The sequence below is a fragment of the Scardinius erythrophthalmus genome (genome assembly GCF_964197995.2).
Source record: "Scardinius erythrophthalmus genome assembly, chromosome: 3".
Lineage (NCBI taxonomy): Eukaryota > Metazoa > Chordata > Actinopteri > Cypriniformes > Leuciscidae > Scardinius > Scardinius erythrophthalmus.
The window spans coordinates 40,752,266-40,779,891 of record NC_138223.1 but is presented as its reverse complement, the minus strand read 5'-3'; the positions used below and the strand labels follow the sequence as shown (position 1 = coordinate 40,779,891).

General features: G+C 37.1%; 3 protein-coding genes across 3 annotated transcripts; 2 read left to right on the top strand and 1 right to left on the bottom strand.

Moving 5' to 3' along the window:
- The first annotated feature begins 5,591 nt into the window (after positions 1-5,591).
- On the top strand, positions 5,592-7,968 carry LOC308688581 (uncharacterized protein). The gene is made up of 3 exons (XM_081361719.1): positions 5,592-5,635; positions 5,932-6,185; positions 6,942-7,968. Exon 2 carries the CDS (start codon positions 5,934-5,936, stop codon positions 6,165-6,167), a length of 234 nt encoding a protein of 77 aa, XP_081217845.1. The 5' UTR covers positions 5,592-5,635; positions 5,932-5,933; the 3' UTR covers positions 6,168-6,185; positions 6,942-7,968.
- Positions 7,514-19,268, bottom strand: srd5a2a (steroid-5-alpha-reductase, alpha polypeptide 2a). Its single transcript, XM_081361716.1, has 6 exons — positions 19,061-19,268; positions 17,201-17,594; positions 11,929-12,092; positions 11,451-11,552; positions 8,113-8,263; positions 7,514-7,762 (listed from the first exon to the last, which is right to left on the bottom strand). The coding sequence occupies exons 2-6, from the start codon at positions 17,572-17,574 to the stop codon at positions 7,696-7,698; spliced, it is 858 nt and encodes a 285-aa protein (XP_081217842.1). The 5' UTR covers positions 17,575-17,594; positions 19,061-19,268; the 3' UTR covers positions 7,514-7,695.
- Positions 19,269-19,293: 25 nt separating this feature from the next.
- Positions 19,294-26,806, top strand: psen2 (presenilin 2). Its single transcript, XM_081361713.1, has 11 exons — positions 19,294-19,413; positions 20,422-20,586; positions 21,433-21,647; positions 22,426-22,567; positions 22,694-22,761; positions 23,963-24,183; positions 24,776-24,874; positions 24,995-25,045; positions 25,171-25,290; positions 25,465-25,580; positions 26,171-26,806. The coding sequence occupies exons 2-11, from the start codon at positions 20,455-20,457 to the stop codon at positions 26,324-26,326; spliced, it is 1,320 nt and encodes a 439-aa protein (XP_081217839.1). The 5' UTR covers positions 19,294-19,413; positions 20,422-20,454; the 3' UTR covers positions 26,327-26,806.
- The last annotated feature ends 820 nt before the right edge of the window (positions 26,807-27,626 follow it).

Below are 27,626 nucleotides of genomic sequence, written 5' to 3'. Positions count from 1 at the left end.
ATGTTCTAAGCTGTTGCTAGGACATCTCTCGACTGTTGCTGGGGTAGTCTGGGGTGTTTCTGGGGTTTTGTTAGCTGCTGTTGCTAGTGCATTGCTAGGCTGTTGCTGCACTGTTCTCGGGAGGTGTTACGGTGATTCTAGGCTGTTGCTAGTGGGTTGCTGTGCTGTTCTTGGTAGTTTTTAGGGTGTTGTTAGGTTGTTGCTGGACTATTCTAGGCTGTTGCTAGACTGTTGCTGGGATATTATAGGATGTTGCTAAGGTATCACTAGGCTGCTGCTGCAGAGTTCTATGGAGTTGTTAGGGTGTTGCTAGGCTGCTGCTGGGGTGTTCTATGGGCTGTTGCTAGTGCATTGCTGTTGCTGTGGTGTACTAGGGAGTTACTAGGGTGTTGCTAGGTTGCTGCTGGGGTGTTCTTTGTCTGTCTATAGGCTGTTGTTGGGCTATTCTGTATACAGACAAAAAATATATGATAGATCAAATTTTTAATTCAAATATCACTAAAATTTTGTCCCAAACATTTATTTTTTATTATTATTTTTATTACTTTTTAAATGCAGAATGTTTTCTGTGAGGGTTGTGTTTATGTAGGGTTAGAGTTTGTGCTGTATAAAAACATGGAAACCCAACGTGTGTGTGTATGTGTCTGTGTTTGTGTGTGTGTGTGTTTCCTATTTTGCATGGACTGTAGGTGAAGGAAAATTATGCATGTTTCCTATTAAAATTTCCTGGGAGTGAGACAGAGAGGGAATAAAGGGAAAAGAGTGGGTGAGAGAGGGGAAAGGTCTCACACTAATGGGTATAAGTGGTTACTGTCATCTAGGAAATTGCCCTGAAGTAGTAATGGAGAAGCTGTAGTACCAGGTGTTACACTCACACAACACACCCAGGCAGACACAAACACACACTTCATTTTTTTCATAGAGATGTAGCCTGGAGGCTGTTGTCCTTCAAAAGTGGTAGTCAAAGTAATAAAACTTCAACATTGCTGACTAACCACCAAACATGTACATGTATTTGCAAACACACAAGACTGTGTATACAGTGATTTATTGCATGTTTTTCCATAATACCAGTATAATAGCAATTTTGTTGTTTTAAATAATACAAGAAAAAAAAATATGAATGGAAGATCATTTTAAATAACACCCATATCAGTGGGAGTTTTCCGCTCTTGCTATAAACATGGTGGTCAAGTCAGCCGAGGTAGTGCTGGGGTGCCTTGACAAAATCTGGTGTATGACAGCCTCCAATAAGAGCAACAATTACAACAACATCTGTCCCGGGGAGCAGGTGGTTTCTACAAGGCCCTGAGAAAGAACTTAAGAAAGAATGAGTTTCAGAGCCATTAAGGCAAGATCACTGGTGCTGAAGAAGGGAAAGGTGGTGGATACATTTCCGCTTCTTTCTATCTGGATTCTGGAATGACGTGTGCCTCTATCCCACTAGCCCATTTAGAGGTTATTTTTAGAGTAAGCTCTTTGATTTCGCACTGAAAGACTCTACTTCTATTCAAAAGTCCAACAAAGAGCTTGAAGATTGGCTTATCTGGGATCTACCAGATCTATTGCATTCTGCATGAGTCATGTGGCCTTTGCTGGTCTATGTTGTCCCACTGTCAACAGTTGAATCTCTAGAGAGGAATATCAGCAGATTTCTCCCTATAGGTGTTGGGTTTTCCCTGGAGCTTGAGTAGTGGAGCACTATCTGGAACCAGTAATGCTCTACAGCTCCCATTCACTGCTCTCACTGAAGAGTTTATGGTGGCATGAATGAGAGAAGCCCAACAGTACAAAGATCCAAGAGACCCAAAGCTGTCATCAGCCAGTATAGAAGTGAGGACAGGCAGAAATGGAGGGTGGAGAACACCTTGGAGGTGGAGGAGTCCCAGCTAAAGCAGAAGGCATTGGTAAGAAAATGTGGCAACTGGCTGAGAAGGTTTGGGATATTTCCCAAAGGTCTAAGTTGGAAAGGCTTGGGGCAAAGATTGTCACACCTGATCCAACAGAATGTCCAATCTGGTTTGGGAGAGGAGTAGGTTATGGATGAAATGGGAAGGCATATCTCAGTGCAAGATCACCTGGACAAACATCATGCAGGCAGACTACTTTCATGTCAAGTTCCTTGTCCAGGCTGTGTATGACCAAGTCCAGCAAACCTCCATGTCTGGGGCAAGAGCAAAACACCCTCCTGCTCCCTGTGTCCAGGGTAAGGCTCATTGAAACATCTTCTCAGCGACTGCAAAAAGGCCTTGCGGGAAGGCCGTTACCAGGTGCTCGGGGCAGTTACTGATAGCATATAGCTAAGGCCATAAATACCAGCAAAAACCACTGTGCCCCCATAAAGTCCATCCATTTTGTGAACGCTGGAGAGAAACACCAGGTACATGCTAAAACAAGGTTGGGCCTCCTCTAACTTGCTTCTGTTGAAAGTTGACCTGGGAAAACGGTTGAAGTTCACACCGCACGCTGCAATAACATGACTCCGGCCACACATGATCATTAGCTCTGAGGCCACAAAACAGCCGATCATGCTGGAGCTTACAGTATCCTGGGAAGAGCGGATGGAAGAGGCATTCGTTCGAGCGGAAACATGCAAAGTACCAGGATCTGGTGGAGACTTTAGCTATCTGTGGGTCACTGGGGCGGCAAAGAGAATATAAGCCATCAAATCCATATAAAGCTGCAGAAACAGCCATTAGGTGGCTTAAGAGAGCTGAGCCGTGGGCTGTTGTCACTGGGGCCTGATCAACCCCGGCCGGGTCTCCTGGGAGAAGGTGTCTGATGTTGAAAGACCCAAAAGCCTCGAAATCAGAATTTTTTTTTTCTTGTGTAGCGGAAATGAGGCTTCCAAAGTGAAAAAATAAAATATATGTAAATTGAAAAATGTAATTGTTGTCAATAGGAGTAAACAAGACCTCTGTGTCTGCACAAGCCCAGAGAGAATGGGTGCTGATTGGTGGATTACCATGTGCTTGTGTGTGTGTGTGTGGGGGGGGGGGGTGTAACACCCTGTAAACACAGTAAAAGTTTCACACTGTAAAAGTTTCCCACACTAACTACGTGTGTGTGCCTGTGCGCGCATATGTGTGTGTGTGTGTGTGTGTGTGTGTGTGTGTGTGTGTGTGTGTGTGATGACTGCCATATAGCCCTGAGCTTTTTAGCCAGTTTAAACTGTTCTGTCATTCCTTCAAAACCTGCCATTTCTCTTTCCCAGTCTCCTCACTGCATGGGAACACTGGCAACTGTTTGAGGAGAGATGGAAATAAACAATCACCCTAATACAGGGAATGAGTATGACACATGTTTTCTGTGATGTGACTTTGTCGTGATCTATTACTACTGTCTGTTTCTGTGAATCTGAGACGTGAATAAAGACTACAAACCAAAACTGAGACAGACACTCCCTCTCATTAATCTTTATTTAGCGTCTTATAGTGATCTAGTAGGCCTATAGAAGTTGTCTTGACACACACACACACACACACACACACACACACACACACACACACTCACACACGCACACACACACACACACACACACACACACACACACACACACACACACACACACACACACACACACACACACACACACTCACTGTGGGGGAACCTGGCATGCTCTTTGGGGGATTACTTGTGGAGTTACAGTGTATGTGAGGGCAAATTCTCATGGGAACTGCAGAGATGTTGGCTTGTTTTAACAATAGCTTGTTTACCACACAGGCTAATTACAGAGTAAGCCTGGTGTCGAAATGAGTGGGAATGCTGTATTGTGAAGGATATTTCCAGAGAATTGGATTTATGGAAGCATTAATGGAAGAGTTCACCCAAAAATGAAAATTCTGTCATTATTTTCTCACGTCATTCCCAAACACATACGTTGTGATTTGTATGGTGAATCTTCACGTAGATCTTTTCCAAATATTCCGGGAACATTCGGAAAATGTTTACCAAAACTGTTAGTATCAGCTGTTGTTGTAGGCTACATGAAAGAGCTGCTTGAAGATGTTCCTACACGTTATAAGAGCATCAGTTGCAACTGAGTTTTCCTGTAATTCCTACAGTCATGTCAGTGGAACGGAACTCTGTGGAAAGATCTTGCATTTAATGTTGGAGTATCAAATCCTCCGAAAGCTCCACACCCTATCATTAGTGTCTTTAAACAGATAAGACCCAGATGCTGCACATTCCTGGCATTATAAAAGAAACTTCACAGACTATAATACATGAATGTCAGAACAACATTACATTTGATAGATGTTTTTGGAACATCTATGCAGTGGAACAAGATTGTGAAGAGTAATGTCAAAGCAACAGTTTTGGCTTTGACTAACTTAAAATTAAAATAATTATACACACAATAACACGAAACACATTATTCACTGCATAATATGTTGTATGCAGTTCACTAGTATTCCCGTGCGAACTATTGCTCATCGCTTTTTCAATCCTGTGATCGCTTACATGCTTTACTATATGTGAGTAGCTCCCTCTGCTGGTGCTTTATAGACGTTACGTTTTTTTCTCAAATGAAAACCTGTTTGATTGATTTTCTTTTGAACCAATGGGGAATTGTTTAATTTGGACGACGGGGAATTGATTTTAATTTGGACTCTGTGCATGCTCTTTGAGACAGTAACCATATAGACCTGCATTAAATGACTGACAGACAAGAACGGTTTGACCTAAAAATATCAAAATTGAAACTAATGCGGAAAAAAAGACACCTACATCTTGGATGCCCTTGAGGTAAGCTAAAACATACCAAAATTTAATTTCAAAGTGAACTATCCCTTTAAAACTTGTCTTTGATCACTAAAATGGCACACCCACACCAGCTCAGAGATCCACTCGTTGACCTGATTGGTTACAAGGTAGTTTGTGACGTCAGAAACACCAGCGATTTCAAACCGTGTTTTTTCAAACCCGTCTTTGGTCCACTGCAGTTTTAATGAGAAAATACTCAGCAATGGTGTTGACTTATGACTTTGCGGTTGGTTTGTCTTAAAGGATACTATAATAAACATTAAAAGCTTGATTTTCACCACATGGGGACTTCAACAAATCTATGGCTGTGTCCTAAATTGCCCCCATATACCCTTAAATAGGGCCCTATTTGAGGGGACAGCCATTAGTGAACATTATTCGAGTGCACTTATTCAATCCTGCATCATGCATGCTAATGTAGGTAATAGTGCATTAGGGTATAGGCTATAGGGGTCCATTTCGAACACAGCCTGCATTTTGTTCGTAAATAAATCAAACCCAGTATTATAATAATAAAGTCACCTGCTAAGAAAAGTGATTATTTTATCATTTTCCTTAAGTAACTTTTTTTTTTTTTTTTTTACAAATAATAATACAAACCCCCAAGTGAGCGATGTAAAAGCAACTTTAAGGATGCTTCCTAGGAAAAATACTTTAATCGATAGATTTTACATTACTGTAATAATTAAAACAATTCAATTAAAAAATCAATAAACAATAAAATCATTTCAATGCTTGCGTTGCATTAACATATTTACCTTCAACGGGGAATTTTCCTACTATTATTTTTAGGCAGGACAGTCATCGGCTACCTAAGCCTCCATCGCCAGGACCCAAAATGGTGGCGACGTGAAGCAAAAAGTTGAAGGTGAGTGAGAAATTTATATAATCATGTAACTTACACATTTAACACTTCATCGTATACAGATATTTAATTTAACAACCAGCGTATTTACTTCTAAACATGTCAAAGTAATAAACTAGACCGGTACACAGTATTACTGCGTCTGAAGTGTATGAGAGGAATAACTCCCATAGAGGAGGAGAGACCCGTCTCTTTTGAACTGCAGTGGATGTGATGTGATGTCAACTGCCTATAACCATCTCTTCCCACGGGTCTGGCATTAGTTTATTCATGCGTTTCATGTGTTTTGGTGTCTATAGACATGAGTAAGCTCCGGAGCTTTTGGGATAACTATAAAGTCCTGATTGTTATGGGCTCTGGCCTTGGCTTGGTTCACTGGGGCTGGTACTCGATCAAATCCAATCCACTGCTGAAGAAGAGCAGGGAGGACTATATTCCCGAGCCGGGCATCGTGTCCTACATCGACCCGTCCCCGCCTCCCCTGCCTCCTCTGCCCGAGAAGAGTAGAAAGAGAGAGAGCAAAGCCAAGGAGTAACTGCAGCTGCTGCTCAAGGTGGGAAAGGTTTTACTTTAACTGAGAGTAATTCACCTCAAAATGAAAGTTCTGTCATTATTTACTCTCCCTGAGAGGCTTTTCTGTCACTTCAACCTTGAGCTGGAACTGTCATTGAACTGTCATTTGGTTTTCCATTCAAGTAATAAATTCATAGAGGTTTGGAAAGAAATGAGCGAGTAAACGATGACAGAATTCATTTTAACTGGCTCATAGATAAGTGTGTGCAATCTGTTATCAGGCACTTGGGTTCATGTCACTATTTCTAATCGTTTACAATAGAATGAGATCACACACTGATCTTTCCTCTGATGAAATGTGTGTGTGTTTAATCTTATCTGTGAAGATAACAGGATTTTCTTGATAATGACAGTTTTGGTCAAAGTGTAGAGTGTGCAATTTTTATGATGGCACTTCTCTGTGTCCAAACATCACACACACACACACACACACACACACACACACACACACACACACACACACACACACACACACTCTCACTGGCCACTTTATTAGGTACACCTTGCTAGTACCGGGTTGGACCCACTTTTGCCTTCAGAACTGCCTTAACTCTTCATGGCACAGATTCAACAAGGTGCTAGAAACATTCCTCAGAGGTTTTTCTCCATATTATCATGATATCATCACGCATGTGCTGCTGATTTGTCGTCTGCACATCCATTATGCGAATCTCTTGATCCACCACATCTCAGATATCAGCTTTTTCTTTCCTAACTTTCTCACTTGCATTTGCAGGTCCTGAGCTGCACCTCCCCTTGAGGACCGAGAAGATGAGGAACCAGAGCTGGCTGAGGAAGAACTGGTTTTGGGTCGCCGGCGGTGCATTTGCTGGCATCCATTTTAGCACATGGCTCCTGCAGAAGGCGATGAAGAGTTCGGTGCGCACAGAACGGCAGATCAAAAGCAAGTCGGCTTCAGAGGAGTGACAGCAAATTTTACATGCATTTGAGTGGTCATAGGTGTGGTTTATCACAGTGATTTGTTGTTGTCTGTCTGGTGACAAATTCAAATTACACACTCTGTTTCTGATGCACACATATATGGAAATCATTTGAAAGTAATTCAGTTTTAATTCTAATCCATCGCCATGAAGCATTTACCAAGGGGAAAACAATAGTGGTGTGTATCGACCGCGTTCAGTGAAACGCTTCACTTCAGTGGACTTTGAACGGCAGATTTGCTCGGTTTGCGTTTCATGTTTGAGCACCAATGACACATGACCGATGTCATAATCATTTATGACTGATGAATAGTTTTATGACAAGTCCATGCTCAAATGGGAATATGTATAGAAATGACCACTGTGTACAGATGTAAACAGGTTTTTAATGGTGTATTTAAAAATAATAAATACAAACCTTCAGAAATGTCCCCTTGGGTGGTGTTTGTGTGTGTGAGCAGGACATGCGGTAACAACATCAGCACGTGCAGTTCTTATTTAAACTTTGTCGTTTTTTTCTCTTTATAAAATGTTTATGGCCGCCGACTGTTACAGCAGAAAAGGGATCACAGCCTTTCTTGATTTGGGGTAATCTTTAAATTTCTCCAAGTAATACCTGTGAAGAAGACAAGTAGGCATTTACTTCCAGGTTGTTAGCATAAGATAAAGACATAAACCCTTTACTATAATCCATTAATGTAACTTTGTGGGCTGGATTCTGGATTGACTTAAGAAGTCAAACACCATTTAAATGTTGCTAAGATAATGTCATGTACTCATGTATCCCATTAAGTATAATACTTAAATGAAACTTTTTATCAGTACTTTTTGGTTTTGAATGAATTATGTTTATAAATAAATAGTATAATCAATAGTTCAAATAAATAATAATACATTTCTAGAATCAAAAGTAGATATCTTTAAAAGGCAGCATTTCGGAGGAGAGTTTTGGGGTTGGAGGAGCACCTGTGATGATGGTAGGCTCGAGGCCCAATGGAGCAGACGGTGAACAGAGCGAAGGAGAACGCAGGAAAGGACCAGCTGGCCACAGCGTATCCGCACCATTCAACGATCTCCCCAAAGAAGTTTGCGCCGGAGACCAACTCAAACATTCCTCCTAGAGATAACACAACAAATATTTAGTGTACAATTGAATAAAGAAATGAGGAGGTTTAATCCCACTCAGATAAATCTCATATATATAAGTATATGTATTTATATATTTTTGAGATTTGAAAAAAAAATATGAATTGTCTTTATGCTATAAATTATATTGGTTACACTTTATTTTAAGGTGTCCATGTTACAGTGTAATTATACATTTAAGTACTGAGTAATATTAATGTACATGTACTTACTATAGGGTTAGGGTAGGATTAGGGTTTGGTTTAGGGTTAGTTGCATGTAATTTATGGTTATTACTATAGTAAATACATGTAACGTGTAAAAAGGCACATTAAAATAGTGTATAGTATATGTATAGTAATGTATTTATACCTACCACTACACACATATACAATATAATATGCACACATTTATATTATATATGTATTTATATAATTTTATACTATATAATATAGTAGATATTCTTTTATAACTATATTTCTATTCTATTATATATATATATATATATATATATATATATATATATATATATATATAATATAAAATAATATATATAATACATGACTATATTTATTTTATAGGAAATATAATTTATTCATTTATAACAATAACTATATATATATATATATATTTTTTTTTTTTATTATATATATAAAATACTAATAATATATATAATACATGGCTATTTTATAATATAATTTATTAATTTGAATTTATAACAATTTATATATATTTTATATAATATATTATTTTATAATCATATTCTATTATCTATTATTTTATATACGGTACATGTATATATAAAATAATATATATATATATATATATATATATATATATATATATATAATCAAATTATTATCATTTATATATATATTATAATATTATATATAACTCATGCAATTAAGTTTTAATTATATTTAAAGGAGAACTCGGCAACTCTAGCGAACTCTAGTTACTTCTTCGCTGATTTTCCCTTTTGTTGTCGCATGTTTTCCCCACGAGCTCCCCCTACAGCTGTGGGGGGGCGTATATTTCACAACACGGTCGTAAAAAACTCACTTGCGGCGGCCTCCTCCCCCTCTCTACCGCTGCTCATGTGTGTTTGTTTTGATCGGAGCAAGGCAAGCCAACCATAGACATAATATACATAGACGCCCTATTGGCCGCTTTGGAACGTTGCTGCGATACGTCAACGCGTCCGCCATTTTGTGGAGGGCAAGACTGCGCTGTAATCAAATGCAAGTAAACTGCTGAGCTGCGGTTTTTCTGTATAAAAACCAAAAAAAATTACATTTATCAACCGATTTCGGTGGTTTGTATGTGGTGTACAAAAAAAGTTCCATCTGTAGTTAGTTAAACTCTCGATAGATAGACTTATATTTTATTTTATTTTTTTTAATAAGGAATGGCCAAAGCTCTGGCTTGTCATGTATTTAGCTTTTCATTCTTGGATAAGAATTGTGAACACCCCCATACTGAGATATAATTTAATTTTCACATTAAATTAAATAAAGTTTCTTATTGTGGGAAAAGCATATTCTGTCATTGACCCGATTTTAGCAATAACAAAGATAACTGATGGATCATTTATGGTAATATGATATGGTACAACTACAGTGCAATGCAAATAGTAAATATAAGATAAAGTGAGAGGTAGGCTAATAGTAAATAGTTTAGTCAATAAAATAAACAAACAGTATACAGTAAATAAAATAGTAATGAAAAGTATAATTATATAATATCATAAGTACTAATATAATAATAATAATAATATATTGATAATAGCATATAGTTTATGTATACTATAATAATAGCAGTAGAATATGAAATATCAATTACAGAATATAGACAATAAAAAATAATAGGTTAAATAGTTACTATGAATAGTAAAATAATTTGACAGCATAACTATAATAGATTGATAATTGTAAGTGGTATATTATTATAATAACAATAATAAATAATGTAAATATATACATTTTAAAATATTATTACATAGGCTATATAAAATAAAATGACGCAACCCTGTCTCTTTTTGTTAAATTTCAGTTTTTAAAAGGTATAAGAAGCTATACAAATCAAGAAATAAAGTAAACGATCCAGTCAAACATACAGCAGGCTACACTGTTATAATAGCCTAAATATATTAAGTTATGAAACTTCACTTTGCCCTCAGCCAAAACAATCTGCCAAGGAACAAATTATAGATTAATGAAACCAAAGATCGCCCGTTAGATAAACACAAGACGAATTATTCTCACTAGACTGACAGCGACGAACGTCAGAACTCAGAAGCGGTGTACGACATGCACTATAGCCGAGGCAAGGCTGTTCTCGGCGGGGTACATGAGCGCTGAACGCCCGCGGGGATCGCTGGATCTCACAACTCCGAAACCGTCAGATAACATTTTTAAAAAGGCGCTATCTTTATATATAAACCACAAATTTGAGCTTTAAACAACTACATTGTGGACTGAAAAACTCTTAAAACTACACTTCGTGACACAATAACAGTAGTATTTTTAAATTTCGTGGCCTTTCTCCTCTGAAAATAAAAATAGTAAATGAAATGCAACCAGAAACAAATTTTCAGTTTTGCTTGAGAAAGGTAATTCCCTGAGACCTGTTTTCAATTGTGTGGCGATTTGTAAAGCCCCAAGCAGCACACGAAATAGGCATTTTTCTCAATTCTCGTTATGAGAGGTATGGGAAAGTTGCCCTCCGCAGTATGGCGGCGCCGTTGACGTACGATCCAGCGGCCAATAGGGCGTCTATGTATATTATGTCTATGAAGCCAACTGTATCATGTGGAGCTATGTCTACCGAGGTGGGTAATCTGGTAATACATCATACATGCGTGTGTGTTTATGTCGAATTGCCGTAAAGCAATTCGTGTTTCGCGCTCGTTCTCGTTCTCGCTTCTCACGAGACTTCCAATTTCTATCTTGCCGGGACGGTAGTCCCCAAGTTGCAAGGTTGGTTTTCCGCCTGGGAACGCTGGGGGGAGCGGGGAAAGTCACCAATATAACCAGAACAGGTTGTTTAACCATCCAAATGATTTCTAGACAGTTTATTAAGTTAAAAAAGTTACCAAGTTCTCCTTAAATATATTTTTTCTTTTTCTTTTTTGTACTTTTCCCCACACATTTATTCATAAATCATAATCAAATACTGACCCCTAGGGATTTTATAGCTGAGCTCTCCTGGTTTCCTCAGGTTTCGTAAAATATAGTCGCTGTGGATGTTGATGGCCATTCCAGAGAAAAACATCAACACACCTGGAAGGAACATTCATTTCAATTGAGTGTTTTTATGATTAATTATAACCAATGAAACAGCAGCAATAATTAAATCCATTCAAATGAATCACGTAGTTGACCAAAAAGATCAGTCACACTTTATATTAGGTGCTGCTATTGAGGTGGGTGACAGGTTGGGAGGTTTAAGTGTGGGTCAAAGGAAGGGTCAACAGTGTAATTAATTAAAAGACATAATTGCACGTATTTAAAAAAACAAGTACAATGTAAAAACATGCATTTACACAATAAATGCTTTGTATTAAAAGACTAATTGAAACATTATTACATAGTAGTCAAAGACACTTAATATAAAGTGTGACCAAAAGATCTAATGGTCTATTATTAGCACCAGTACCAGTAATGAAGCGTGTGTCTCTGTGCCATTCGGAGTGGTACTGAGTGCAGTGGAGCATGTAGTGACCCTGCAGAAAGCCATTCACAGAGCAGAAGATGACCGCACTCAACACAATGTGCAGAGGGGACGGCCTGCCTTTGGTCAGTAAGGAAAACACAAAGGTCCTGCAGAACAGCAAAGAGTGTGATCAAACAGTCGCCCGAAAAAGTGATTTCTTATGTTTAGAGATTTGATTTGATAAGCATGGTGGCATTTCCTGTAAATAAGACCTCGGCAGAAATGTGGCTAAAAATAGATATGTTGGCAGTGTGGAATACATGCTTCCTTACATAACATCACGGTGAAGAATATTGTATTTAGCATTTAAGGTTAAAATGATGATACCACACGAATGATTCTACTCAGCAAAGTTGCAATTCCTGTTTTCTCTTTATTGTCTTTAATGGCTCTTGGAGTCCAAGTTTGACTCAGGCTGGTGGGATTAGCGTCTATGCATTTTAAATGATAGTGTTATGCTGATTGGGCCTGGGCCGAATTGTTGAGCAGCCAGATAACCTGCCTAACCGGTTTTCGCTTGATCGAATCAAATCACTGAAAGATTCATCCCTACATTTGCATGCTTTGTTTGGTTTTGTCTCCACCTCCAAAAGTCCCTCCTCCTTGTAAATGTATAAAAAACTACACTGTAAAAAGTTTAACTATTATTTACTCAATTTTATTGGTGAAACATTTTTACACTCAAAAAAATTGAGTAAATTTTAAAGCTGTGAAATCAATGAAATATACTGTATGAATTGAGTAAATGCAAGTAAAAAAATTAAGTACATCTGAGTAACTGCATCTGGTACATTAACAAATAAAATTGAGTAGAAATAATTTAACATTTAAACATTAAAAAAACAATATTTATGAGTAATATTAACTGTTTTTATTAATGAGTAATATTAACTTTTTTATTTTCTCTAAAGCTTTGTAAAATAGTACTCCAGACAACCACCAGTATACATTACATTGGCCTTTATTTTCAATGAGTAGCAATACAGCACATTTTAGACTGTTTTTTCATGTATAGAATATTGCCTGCATTTAAACTTAATTAACAAGTAAAAATGAAATATTTAAACATTCAGGTAGCCTAATTCAAGTGTAATCAACCACTCTGTTATCCAATATCCACCGAATCTGCGCTGGTCCTCGTGCCGGAGACAGACTCGTGCTCTGCGGGTGAACTTTGAACTTCATACCGCCGTCCTGCGTTTCACTCACAGTCACTGTCTGAAGCACAGCCGAAATATACTGCGAGTGACTGACATAACCTGCCAATAAACAAAAAGTGATAGTTCTGAGGACATTTTATCATCCAAATGATAATAATTATATTCATTATCATTATGAAAGTCATGTGTTTATGCAAAGCGTTTCAATCACGCAAAAAGACAAACGCGGCTCTGTCTCGTTTAGGTGTCGAATTACGCCTCTGTATGTTGTTTTGCATTAAATATGATTTAAAGCACCGTAATGATTTTATAGATAAAATAAAACATACACCAACCTGAATTTCACAGTGAAAATGCACCAAATCTGCGACGCTGAGAAGAGAGCTGTTGTTCTGGAGACTGGAGAGTTCAAACAGCCCGCGCTCACTCCAACCGTCGAGTTGTCGTCACGTCAGAGGGTGGGGGAGGGGAGGGGGGGCATTGTTTTAATTGAGTAAACTTACTCAATTTTAAGAGCGTGTTAAATATATTAATAATATTGATTTGAATTAAGTAATTTTTTTGTTTCTTGAAACAGATCAGTTTAATTAAACATTCTCAAATATTTTGATAGAAATTTCACATATATATTAAGTATATTATAAAGAAATAATTGGTTAGTCAAATACTAAATTATTTTATTGAAAAAAACTTAAATATATCTGTAAATTTTAGATAAAATTAACTGTTGGATTTTTACTCAATTATTTTGGTATGTTTAACTCAAACAATCAAGTAAACGATATACAGAGATTTTATTAAGTTAATAAAGTTAAAAATTTCTGTAATATTTACTAAGCCACAGAATTATTTTTTACAGTGTATACTGTATAGAACTCAGTTAGACTGTTGGACGAACTGCAGCAACGCACAGCGAAGTCCTCAATAAAGAATAACTTTTGCTTGAACGCGATCCCAACGTCTCCTGGTCTCTGCTTTGAAGAAGGAAAGAGTTTCCAACAGCAGTAAGCATGAGAGTACAGTCCTGTTTAACTGAATGCAAGTACAATCCTGTTAAAGGGATAGTTCACTTTGAAATTAATTTTTGATATGTTTTAGCTTACCTCAAGCCAAGGGCATCCAAGATGTAGGTGTCTTTGTTTCCGCAGTAGTTTCAATTTGGATATTTTTAGGTCAAACCGTTCTTGTCTGTCAGTCATATAATGCAGGTCGATGGTCACTGTATCAAAACACAAGCACAGAGTCCAAATTAAAACAATTCCCCATCGTCCAAATTAAACAATTCCCCATCGTAAGTACACATTGATGGCCTAAGACACGAAACGAGCGGTTTGTGTGAGAAAACGAACAGTATTTATATCGTTGTTATGTCTTGAAAACAGCACACGTCTAAATGATCTGACGGCGCGGGCGGGTATAGATATATACATAGATGTCGCCTTGGCTACTGCAGTTCATTGGAACGAAACCGTAGCCAAGCGACATCTAGTGTATATATCTATACCCGCCCGCGAGCGGGTATAGATGTATACACTAGATGTCGCCTTTGCTACTGCAGTTCATTGGAACGAAACCGTAGCCAAGGCGACATCTATGTATATATCTATACCCGCCCGCGCCGTCAGATCTCTCCAGTAGCACCTCAATGCAGTACACAAGATCCGAGGGGAGGAGTCGGATCTTATATAAGGGGTGGAGATTGGTAGGTTTAGGGGTGGAGATCGGTAGGTTTAGGGGTGGGTTTAGGGATCAGGGGGTGGAGACGGGTAGGTTTAGGTATATGTAAGGTGGGAGGAGTTGGATTTTATCCAACTCCTCCCCCTGGATTTTATGCTCTGCATTGAGGACCATCTCGATCATTTGGACGTGTGCTGTGTTACAAGAGGTAAAAACGATATAAATACTGTTCATTTTCTCACACAAACCGCTCGTTTCGTGTCTTAGGCCATCAATGTGTACTTACGATGGGGAATTGTTTAATTTGGACGATGGGGAATTGTTTTAATTTGGACTCTGTGCTTGTGTTTTGATACAGTGACCATCGACCTGCATTATATGACTGACAGACAAGAACGGTTTGACCTAAAAATATCCAAATTGAAACTACTGCGGAAAAAAAGACACCTACATCTTGGATGCCCTTGAGGTAAGCTAAAACATACCAAAATTTATTTTCAAAGTGAACTATCCCTTTAAAGGGATAGTTCACCCAAAAATGAAAATTCTGTCATCATTTACTCTCCCTCAAGTTGTTCCAAACCTGTATGAGTTTCTTTCTTCTGCTGAACACAAAAGAAGATATTTTAAAGAAGGTTGGTAATTAAACAGTTGCTGGTCCCCATTGACATCCATAGTATTTTTTTTTCCTACTATGGAAGTCAATGGGGTCCATCAGTCGTTTGGTTACCGACTTTCTTCAAAATATCTTCTTTTGTGTTCAGCAGAAGAAAGAAAGTCATACAGGTTTGGAACAACTTTAGTGGAGCGGCTAAGTGCTTATGTTTGGCAGAATCGTTCAGTTTATGATACAAGCGTGAAAATTGGCATGAGCAGTCTCCATGGGTCGCTTGACAAGAAAATTGTCCGAGCCACTTGAAATTTCAAGATGGCGGCCATTTTTCAAGATGCCCGACACCTTAGTGGAGCAGTTAAGTGATATAGTGGTTTGTTTGGTGATACAAGCATGAAAATTGGCATGAGCAGTCTCTGTGGGTCACTTGACAATAAGCCACCTACAGCTACTTGAAATTTCAAGATGGCGGCCATTTTTCAAGATGGCCACCACCTTAGTGGAGCAATTGAAATGAAAAATCTTGGCCACCACCTTAGTGGAGCAATTTAAATGAAAAATCTTAAAATTTTCTTGTTAAGTGACCCATGGAGACTGCTCATGCCAATTTTATCATAAACTGAACGATTATATCACTTAGCCGCTCCACTACTTGAGGGAGAGTAAATGATGACAGAATTTTCATTTTTGGGTGAACTATTCCTTGAAACTTAAACGGTGTCTGGATTATGTTTAAGTAACATACTGGCGGTTGAGCAATAAAATATGACAACAATGGTATCTTAAATGTTGCTTCTTCAGCTCAAATCAGGATGAACAATTTTTATATTTCCAGCTGGTTAAGTCAGTGAGGATATGCATTCGATTTTCTAAAAAATAAATGATTTATTAATCACGTCCATCTTCATGTAAAAGCAGCAGTGGTTCAATTGCTTCACGAGTAACAAAAAGATGTGAACGTGATATTTGCCTTCGTTGACGTGCACTGTTGCTCGGTTATGAGAAGAAGCCAGTCGACTATTGACAGGCTGTTACAAAACAGTTTTCCTTCCTGTTCATTCCACTGAACTGAGCTGAACCTTAACTGAAAAAGAAACAATTTCTGCCTGTACACCAAAAGTACACCAGGTTTAATGAACTTGAGTAACTGTACTTTACTATGCTAAAGTAGTGTGTTTGAGAGTTTGCACTTAGTTTGAAGTACAAAGTACATTTGTGCAGGCTCTCATGACTTCATTTTTTTCATTTGCCCCATTTTATTGAGTTGGTATGCCGGTTTAAATCAAATTATGATCAAATCATACTGACTAGAGCAAGATATATGAATCATAATCACTGCTGAAGATGGACAATCTTAACTCAAGTGTGAATGCAGTCAGTGAACAGCTATTTTCAATTGCCTGACTGTTATAATATCAACTGGCAGGTGTCCCCTAATTATAATATTTTTTCATAATATATTATTTCAGTGCATCTTACATCTTGTTATGGACGTAAAGACTCTGATAGAGATTATACTTCATGCACCACTCACTTTCCTATTCCAAAACTCAAAACAAAATCAAAACTAGTTACGTAATAGCTTATCTGATATCGGCAACAAGCACGCATACAGTCCTGTTTAACTGAAACTGTGTCTAGATTAAGTTTCAGTAACATACTGGCAAAACTCAGCTGTGCTTCTCTAGAACACTCAAGTTCCTTGTCAGTATTAAAATGTAATGCTTGTTAAGGTATTGCTAATCTATATGTGAAATGTTATTACCTTTGAAAGTAGTGCAAGCAAAAGGTCCAGAGCAGTAAATGTCTTCCTATCCCAGGCAAACTTTCTGTTGTCAGAAAAAAGAGCACAGGAACAAGGAATGATGGAAGCTCCTGAATAAACCAGCCCACCCTGGCTGGGACCATCATCCCGGGGGATTTAGTGTCCACGTAACGTCCGTACGGCGTGTGCGTGGTCATTTGCCGCAGGAAGTAAAGCAATCCACCGACTACAAAAACCCAGCTGCAATAGTGAATAGTGTTTTCCTGGCAAATCATTGCTTCTTCTGTTATGTTTCTCAGTGCACAGTGTGTTCTTCTGATGGTTTTGAAACCACCCTTGTGTAAAACCCTTGAGTTCCTCCCACCACATTTCATTGGCTCTATACCGTTTGTGCCTGAAATGTACAAGAGCAGATAAACATCTGGAATCATGGAGTGACTCACTGGGGCAGTACCCTTACACTTTCAAAATATGTACAATTTAGCACTCTTACATACGCCCAGTTTCACAGACAAGGCTTAAGCTAGTCTCAGACTAAAATACATGTTTGAGCTGTTTTAACTGAAAGCAACTTACAATGAATATCTTGAAATATGTCACTGCCATTGTTTTGTCTTTTGTGCATTGTTTTTGCACACCAGTAATTTTTTTTCTAAAACTAAAAGCTACTTAAATGTTCTAATTAAACTATCCTGGCTTAATCTAAGCCCTGTCTATGATACCAGGCCTTAAGGTACTAATATGCATCTTTTAGGGGTAAATATAGTACAAATGTGTACTTTTTTAAAGGGTACCTATGGCAAGCCGTTTGAACTTTTATTAATTTCCGGGATATGAATTGTTGATATCAAGAATTACATTTTTGATATCAACAATTTACTTTCTTGATATCAACAATTGAATTCTTGGTATCAAAAATGTAATTGTTGATATCTGTAATTATATTTTCACTAGTGAAATGTCACCATAGGCTGCCATTCAAAGTCAATTGTTGATATCAAGAATTGATTTCTAACTAGCAGAAATATAATTTTTGATATCAATAATTACATTGTTACTAGTAAAAATGCAAATTACTGATATCAATAATTCAATTGTCACTAGTTGAAATGTCTATTCTTGATATCAACAATTGAATTGCTACTAGTAAAATTTTTCATTTTTGATAACTGAAAATGTATTTCTGATAGCAATATTATTTCAGATATCTAAAATGCCTTTCTTACTAGTAACAATCACATTCATGATACCAGAAATTAACATGATAAGTGAAATTGGAATTTCAACAAGTAAGAAATCAATTCTTGATATCAACAATGGATTTTGAATGGCAGCCTATGGTGACATTTCACTAGTGAAAATACAATTACAGATATCAAGAATTATAGTTTTTACTAGTTGAAATTAAATTGTTGATAACAGATTCTTCCTATATAGGCCTATGCTTACCACATAAACCGCGTGTGTCTCTATCAGTGATATATCAGAGGTAGCATTTATATAATACCTCTTTAATCCTGTTAGAAATGCAATTTTTTTTTTTTTGCCAGAATGTAACCAGACTCTTCTCCAATGACCATTTAAAATTGGGTAAAACATATTACAAATAAATAAATATTTAATGTCACAGACCACAGAATGATAAAAAGCAAAATACTATTACTGCTAATAATAATAAGAACTATAAACTATAAAATAACAAAAATTAAAGGGTTTCAGCAAACTTTTTTGAATATATAATGAATGTGTCATTTAATTTATTCAAAAACAGATGACATTTATGTTGGCAATTAGCGCACGTTTGTTTCTGAATGTAATTTTCCATGCAGAATATTAGATTAAGTTTACGACGTAACCTACCTTGTAGGTTTGTTCTTGTCTTGTTCTTATTAGTATTGACACATATAATATAGTTAATGGACTGACTATGAATAATTAGTTGGGCCAAATATTGAGACAACTAAAATTCCGACCACACATAAAATAAAATAAAATAAAATAAAATGTGACTTGTTGAGACTAGAGCCATTTAGAGTGAGTTATCTTGTTGACACGAACGTGGTCAGGTGACGTGACGTGACGTCACGTGGGGCAGTGAGGATCAGCTGATCGGCATCACTTCCTCATTGGAATTCGCAATGTTTTGACGGAGTCCTCCTGCAAATCACACTGCTGGATCATCCTTCATGTAAATAAATACCGTCACATTAAAGGTATTTCATTCTTCTCACCTGTACGATTCGGCAGATGTTATTTTATTTTAGAATTGTGGAGGAACTGGGTTTCCAGACACATTAATAGGAGACGTTGGGAAATCATGGATCATGATGATTGCTTTAATCTGCGGAACATTATTAATACATGGCATTATATTAATAAATAAGAGTAGGGCTGTAGAAGTAATTAAAACTGGGGGAAACGCATATATTTGTCCCAGAGATAAACTTCCTCTTTTTAAAGATCCATGTTTTCGGTGTTTTTAAAGGCACAATCCACTTACAGAAGTATTGTGATACTTTCATGATGGGAATTTCATATCACAATATATAATAATAATTAGAGATGCAACGATATAGAAATGTAGCCGATACAGATGGATATTGTAAATCTATATTCCTCTGCCTGTTGTATAAAATTGTTCACACTGAAGCTCCAATCTTTAATATTTCATCTATAAAGTAAGGCCACTAGGGAAACATGATATGTCAGCACCATATCTGTTACTGACTTACAATTGACTTGTTTCTATAGAAGATTTTTAAAGGAAAATTTGTCTTTTTTTTATATAAATTTATAATATCAGCCCGGTTTATTGATCATTGCCTTTACATTAGCATTTTAGCCACAGAAAATATTGTAATATATATATTTAAAATAAATAAATAAGCCCTGATAGTACCCGCTTCCTATTATAACCAATTTAGGCAGATACATATAATAATAACATTTTAAGAAATGCTATTATTGACCTGTACTGATATTGTTACTGAAATATTGTGCGTTATGTAATGAAAAGTACAATAATTTTCCTGTTTATGTGACAAATAAAAAAATCTTGACTCTTTTATAATATCTTATTCATATACCATGATGCTTAAATACAGTATGGTATTACCATAATGCTGAGTTCCACAAGAAAACAAAAAACTATGGTATTACTGTGGTTTTTATGGTTATTGAGGGCTGTCAATTGTATTAATCTGGTGTGATGCATCTTTCAGCTCTGGGCATTTGGCTTCGGTCACATTCTCTTCATGAATTCCTCGGACAGTGAAGAGGACTCTTACAACGAGAGGTCCGCTCTGGTCCAGTCCGAAAGCCCAACCCTCCCCTCGTACAACCAAGATAATGATATGTCTCTGCCAGAGGAAACAGACACTAAACGAGTAAGTGTAGGCTTTTTATTACAGTGGACATGCTAGCTCAAAGAACTAAACTTGAAGTGTGCCAAAATTGAGAAAGATTTTAATTTGCATCTAATTTCAGTCATGATAACTCGGTGCCGGTGCCGGTGTCCATGCCGGGGTGTCCATGTCTGTGCCGGTTATTTTCATTTGTAATGATATTGTCACATTTTTCCGTGTCGGTGTCCGTGTTGGTCTTTGTAAATGATGACAATTTAAATTTTTGGGGGAACTATCACTTTAATGTTAATAAAACAACAAAAACAAAGAGAAAATCACTCACTGCTCTGAGAACTTTAATAGTAGCTTTAATAAGTATCAATGTATAAGTCTATGTAGTGTTTTATTTTTATATATTTGTTCATTTTCTTTCTTTCTTGAATGCTTCTGTTAAATACACCTACTGTAGCTGAAAAAATAAAGCACTATTTCATTTGTATATTTGTGTATATGTAATGTGTATCTTTGTTTTTATCTTTTAATAACAAAGAAATTAATGACACTTTGGTTTAAATGTCTGCCATTCTTTTTATTTAATATTTTGTTACCTTATAAGGCTTTGTTTTTAAAATAGGGACATTAGTTTGGCTGTAATTCTCAGTCTCTTGCAAAATAGTAAAACCAACATGCAAAAAACAATCGTGATATGATATTTTTGCCATATCGCCCACCCCTACTTGCAGGTTGCACCGATCAGCCTGCGCCCTCTTGAGTTTCATGACTGAACTAGATATTTGCATGATTATGCTCATAGTTATTGTCTATAAAATGTGTATATCTGCATCAGCAAATCCCATTTTTCTCATCCGCACCTTTAATTTTCCGCAGCGGCGTCCGGTCACCTCAGGCTTGGACGAGCACGTGCCAGTGGCAGTGGAGAGAGAGAGAGTGGCCACTCCTGATGGAGAGGAAGAGGAGCTGACCCTTAAATACGGCGCTAAGCACGTCATCATGCTCTTCATCCCCGTCACGCTCTGCATGGTGGTCGTCGTGGCAACAATCAAGTCCGTCAGTTTCTACACGGAGAAGAGCGGACAGCGGCTGTATGGGTTTTGTTACTTTAAAGTTCAGCAAAAAATGAAAATACTGTCTATTCACCCTCATGGTCTAGACCTGTATGTTGTTATTTTTCCATGGAACTGGATTTCCTCTCTTTTTAAAAAAATTCTTAAATTTTTTTTTAAAGTATTTTTTTTTTAAATATTTCAAATAGAGAAAAAATTAAACACAAAGGTATATTTTCTCTTTTTAAATTTTTGAAAGTGTTTTTTTATATTTAAAAAAAAAGATTTTTATTCAAAAATAGATTTCAACATGAATATTTCCTCTTTTTTAACATTTTACAAATATAAAAAAATATATATATATTTTTTTTAAATATTTAAATTATATTATAATATCAGCCATTTTGTGGTTGTATGCCATAATATTAAAATTGGTGAGCATTAAAAAGCATGCAAAACTTAATGATTTAGTGATCTTAGCCACTGAAAAAATATCTGCATCCAATATTAACTGATTTAGGCAAATACGTATAAAAGTAATTTGAAAGAAATGCTATTATTGGCTTATACCGATATTTTACTGATATTTTGTTCATTATACAATGAAAAGTTTAAATTCTTTTATTAATGCTTTCTTTTTGTATTAAATATATATTATAATATTCGTGTTCTTATCATATTGTAACTGATGTCTTACTGCAGGATGTGTCACAAAAAAAGTAACAGATTTAAGGATGAATAAAGGACAGATTTTTCATTTTTGAATTAATCCTTTAAAATGAAGCAGAATTTTATGAAGGAAAGTCGTGTTTTGCAGCATCTACACTCCGTTCGAAGAGGATCCGAACTCTGTTGGTCAGAGGCTCCTGAACTCGTTCCTCAACATGATCGTCATGATCAGTGTCATTGTCTTCATGACGATAATACTGGTGGTGCTTTACAAGTATCGCTGCTATAAAGTGAGATCCTCTTTATTACTGAAACACTATAACACTATGAAGTTCTGTGCTTTTGATTGTGACTTCATGAGACTAACAATCGTTGCTGTATCTTCAGAGAGGTGTTTATTTTCTCTGTGTGTGCAGTTTATTCAAGGCTGGCTGATTCTGTCTTCACTGATGTTGCTCTTCTGGTTCAGCTTCATGTATCTGGGGTGAGATTCTGCTGAGATTTGCTTTCTTATCATATTGCTACTGTATGTAACCCATCTCATACAGCAGGATGTGTCAATGTTTGGCAACATAGCTGAACAAAATTATATCTCTATATTTTTAGCCTTTCGATAACGCTGCACGAATAATCATGGTCACGTTTTTTGCTTCTTTCGCATTAGCATTAGCCGCTGAAATATGATTGGCTGCTGGCCATGATTTTTTGAGTATCCGAGTCATTCACGGCATGTTTGCTCTTGCTGTACTTTGATGTCATACGCTGATCGGTCTGTGTTCAAGTCGAACAGACCTTAAATCTGTAGTGGTCAGGTGGTACAGCGGCCGGCCACATGGTACAAGTCGTATGTCTCAGATAGTTATGAGTTTACACGTTGTAATTACAAGCATGTGAAGGCTTTTCACAGTTCAGAATCGTTACGGTAATTACGACATGCTGTGAATGCACCGATATTATAAGATATGTTAGGACGCCCACCAAAGAAGATGCATACCAATTTTCGACGACATTGATCATACGGTTGCGGCTTTATAATGTTTTTTTTAGTTGTAGCGCCCCCTATTGGCGGATTTTTACAAAAATTGGTGTGCATCCTCAGAAAGTCCTGTTATCTTTGTGTGTTAAGTTTCGTTAAGTTTGGACATTGCGTTCAGCACATATAGGTCAACTTGTAAAAATGGAGGTTACCTGACCAATTAATTACCTTGTAACTTTACAATGCTTAGACGAATCAAAATTCTTTTGATAACTTTAATAAACTTTTTGCTAGCACTGCCCCTAGCTGCTGTATGCCTATTTTGGAGCAGATCGGACCAACAGCTTAGGAGAAGTTAAAAAAAGTAGGTTTTTAGGAAAATTCAAAATGGCGGATATTTTGTTGGGCTTGACTCAATGTTCCTGGGGGAATTTTGTTTCTAGCCCTTTGGGTTCCAAAGTTGTGATCCAAAATGCAAATTGCCTTATTATTATAGCGCCACCTAGTGTTGGATGGGCATGTGTCTGTGCTCCTGAGTAGCGGTGCACGACTGGGACCATCCTGCCAGTTTTGGGGTCTTTACGTTTTACGGTCTCTGAGACGCCCAATCACTTTTAGGGCAGAAAAATAAGGAAGAAGAAGAAAATCAATAGTTTGGTTTGAGTTGATTTAAATGTGTAATACTTTCGCCAAACCCTTTGCTTTTCAGAGAGGTGTTCAAAACATATAACGTCGCCATGGACTACCCAACGTTAGTGATGATCATCTGGAATTTTGGCGTTGTGGGAATGATCTGCATCCACTGGAAAGGGCCGTTACGGCTCCAGCAGGCGTACCTCATCGTCATCAGCGCCCTCATGGCTCTCATCTTCATCAAATACCTGCCCGAATGGTCGGCATGGGTCATTCTGGGAGCCATCTCCATATATGGTACGTTTCCCTAAAGATTGATTGACAGCCCTCGAACCATCGTTTGTTCTTCAACTTCTCCGTCTCTTTCTATACTGAGATATAGAATTATTTATTTAAAGGGATAGTTCACCCGAAGATAAATCCTGTCATCATGTCGTTCCAAACCAGTATTACTTTCTTTCTTCTGTGGAAAAGGAATATTTTGAAGAATAATTTTGGTTCCCATTGACTTCCATTGTATCTTGTCCATCCAATGGAAGTCAATGGGAACTGAAACCGTGTGTCTATCAACATTCTTCAAACAAAATACATATTTTTATGGTCTGCATGAGAAAGAAATGCATACAGGTTTGGAATGACATGAGAGTGCATAAATTATGACAGAATTTCCATTTTTGGGTGGACTATTCCTTTAAGTTAAAATTTCAGTTCTTAAAGGTACAGAGCAGAATTTCTGTAATAAACAAAACGCCGTTTTCCAAAGCCAGCTCTTTTTTTTGCAACAGTGACTCAGAAATCGCAAACTTGACTTTTAATCACTGAAAATGCTCATATCTGTGTGATTGGCGCACATGATAGTATCAGTAATGGCGTGTGTTTGTTTTTCCAGATCTGATAGCGGTGCTGTGTCCGAAAGGCCCGTTGAGGATGCTGGTTGAGACCGCTCAAGAAAGAAACGAGCCAATTTTCCCTGCGCTCATCTATTCATGTATGTCCTATAGAAATGATCCCAGTTTTGAAATTTAAGCCAGTTTCTATTTCCACATGTGTGCTCCATTTAAGTCCGGTCAAGATGAGTCATGCACTAATAAAAGCTTCTCTTTCTCAGCTGCCATGGTTTGGATGGTTGGAATGGCTGATGTTAGTAATCCAGATTCAGGTGATTTAGTTCTTTACAAGCACTTTACTAGTATTTTAGTACGTTTTAAAAGGCTTTGTGTAGAAAGTACAGTATAATATCTTGTAACCTAGATAATGGCTAATAAGCGGTTGTTGTCTTCCCAGCTAATGTAAGGCAGCGTGGCGAGGGCGGAGCCAGGGCACAGGAAGGGGTGGAGTCAGAGGACGATGTGGTTCAGGGAGGGAGCCGGAGGTATTCGGCAGAAGAGGACCTTGAGGAAGACCGTAAGTGGTGTCATACAGATCATATTCTTGGTTACAAAACATGTAAATAGGGCTCATATGAACTAAATTACTAATGACAGTGAGGTGACCTAGTAAAAAAAATGCCCTAGGGAAGCTTTACAAACAGGTTTAACGATTGTTCTTTCTAATGCCTGTTGGTTGACTTTGACACAGGAGGGATAAAGCTGGGTCTCGGAGACTTCATCTTCTACAGTGTCCTGGTGGGAAAGGCGGCGGCCACCGGAGGAGACTGGAACACCACACTGGCCTGTTTCGTGGCCATTCTCATCGTGAGTATTTCAACTAGACCGTGAGCTTCACAACTAATGTTCACTACTGTTCTAAAGTTTGGGATCGATACGATTTTTTAATTGTTTTTTAAGTCTCAAGTCTGCCTTGGTTTGATAAAAATAATTCAAAATATAATATAATTGATATATATATGTATATACACACGCATTATATATTTACAAACTTTTATGTTAGATGCGATTAATCACGATTAATCAGCACTGGTTATATTATATTTTTTCTAATATTTATAATTTAATCAGAGCACTGATTATATTATAATTTTTTCTAATATTTATAATTTAATCAGTACTTAAAGTATTGATAAAAAAGTGTATTCTAATTAAATATTGACTGTCATACACATTATTTGTGTGTGCTATGTATCGAGTGCATGTTGTTAGCTGTACAACGTGTTCCCATCAAACATTTGGAGTGTCTGCCTGTGTTGAATGTTCCATACCAGTGAAAGATGCCTTAGTAGGGCACTAGATCTAGTGATTTAGATGGCTCACTAGGATTAATAGTTTAATTTGGTGAATCTGGAGCAGTCAGATAACTTGAGAAAGTTGCTGTGGTTGTTTTGTAGGGACTGTGCCTGACGCTCCTCCTGCTGGCCATCTTCAAGAAGGCTCTGCCGGCTCTTCCCATCTCCATCACCTTCGGCCTGGTCTTCTACTTCTCCACGGACAATCTGGTTCGCCCCTTCATGGACAGCCTGGCAGCCCACCAGTACTACATCTGACAGAAACCCGCTGACACGTGAAGGACTTTATGAGAACGTGATAAGCGCCCTTCAGTCATTATGTTTCGATGGGATTCAACTGGTTTTAGTTCTTATAATTCTGAGCTGGTTTCTGATATTTCTGAGACGCTCTTGGTGAGTGAGTGAACGTGTGAAAAGCATCAAAACAAGCCAACCGATATCAGTTTTGAGTTGTCATGCATCTTTGCATTGGCATTTAGTTTTTTATTGAGCAGCTACACATTAGCTCTTTGGAATTTACAGTAGTTTTACTAATTTTTTTGTACTTACTGACAAGATAAATGACTTAGGGGTGTGACCAGCATCCAGACAGGTGTCTTTTTCATCGTATATTATAAAGAGAAGAACCAATTGCAGCTAGATTCAGCCCTAAGACAGAAGCCTGTATATGTGGCCCACGTGCAGCTGATGTTCTGTCAGCAGTGGTTACAGCATAATAAACCAATGACACAAATAGAGAATTTTTCCTGCATACTTTCATTTTTAGAACCACTAACGTTATGGCAGGTAAAAAGTTGCATAACGTAGATTTATCATGATCTCGGCAAGTAGGATGTGATCCTGGATCAGCATATTTGTTGGTCGTAGATAGGGCTAGGTGATATATACAGTATATATAATATTTACAATAATTTTATATATATATATATAAAATAAATGGCAACACTTTACAATAAGGTCCCATTAGTTGACATTAGTTAATACATTAAATAACATTAACAATGAGCCATAAATTTGTTACAGTATTTGTTAATCTTTGTTAACATTGAATAAAAACTGTTCATTGTTAGTTCACGTCATTTAAATAATATATACAGATACAACTTTTAATATTAATAATGCAATTGAAATGCTTTAGAAGTATTTTTTATTAGCTAGTTCATGTTAAATAATGTTAACAAATGGAACCTTATTGTAAAGTGCTACTGAAATAAATAAATGTCAATATATAAACGGAATAATGTCAGTAATCTCATATTATAAAATGTATGATTTATATGATATTATTTCATAAGTTGTATCACCCAGCCCTAGTCCTGAAACAACATAGCAAAATCATGATCATAATGAAACTTTTTGTTATAGAGATGAAACGCACATTTGTTGGCATCAGTTTATAAATCTGATCAAGTCTTTGGTTTACATTAATCCAGAAACTCTTGCAGACAATGTCACAGGCATTGAAAGAAGTACACTGAAAAACGTGAGCCTCGTCGCTCCGTTTATATCGAGGTTTTCTTCTAGACCCATATCAGGTATACCAGCTCATAGAAGTTAT

What these genes read in the sequence shown, in the direction of transcription:
- LOC308688581 (XM_081361719.1), top strand. Translation starts at nt 5,934, where the DNA reads ATGAGTAAGCTCCGGAGCTTTTGGGATAACTATAAAGTCCTGATTGTT.
- psen2 (XM_081361713.1), top strand. Translation starts at nt 20,455, where the DNA reads ATGAATTCCTCGGACAGTGAAGAGGACTCTTACAACGAGAGGTCCGCT. An exon ending in GGGAGCCATCTCCATATATG is followed by an intron (nt 24,184 to 24,775) that starts GTACGTTTCCCT and finishes TTGTTTTTCCAG; the next exon opens with ATCTGATAGCGGTGCTGTGT. An exon ending in TGTTAGTAATCCAGATTCAG is followed by an intron (nt 25,046 to 25,170) that starts GTGATTTAGTTC and finishes TTGTCTTCCCAG; the next exon opens with CTAATGTAAGGCAGCGTGGC.
- srd5a2a (XM_081361716.1), bottom strand. Translation starts at nt 17,574, where the DNA reads ATGAAATGTGGTGGGAGGAACTCAAGGGTTTTACACAAGGGTGGTTTC. An exon ending in TGCTTGCACTACTTTCAAAG is followed by an intron (nt 12,093 to 17,200) that starts GTAATAACATTT and finishes GCTGTTCTGCAG; the next exon opens with GACCTTTGTGTTTTCCTTAC. An exon ending in CGAGCCTACCATCATCACAG is followed by an intron (nt 7,763 to 8,112) that starts GTGCTCCTCCAA and finishes TCTTCTTCACAG; the next exon opens with GTATTACTTGGAGAAATTTA.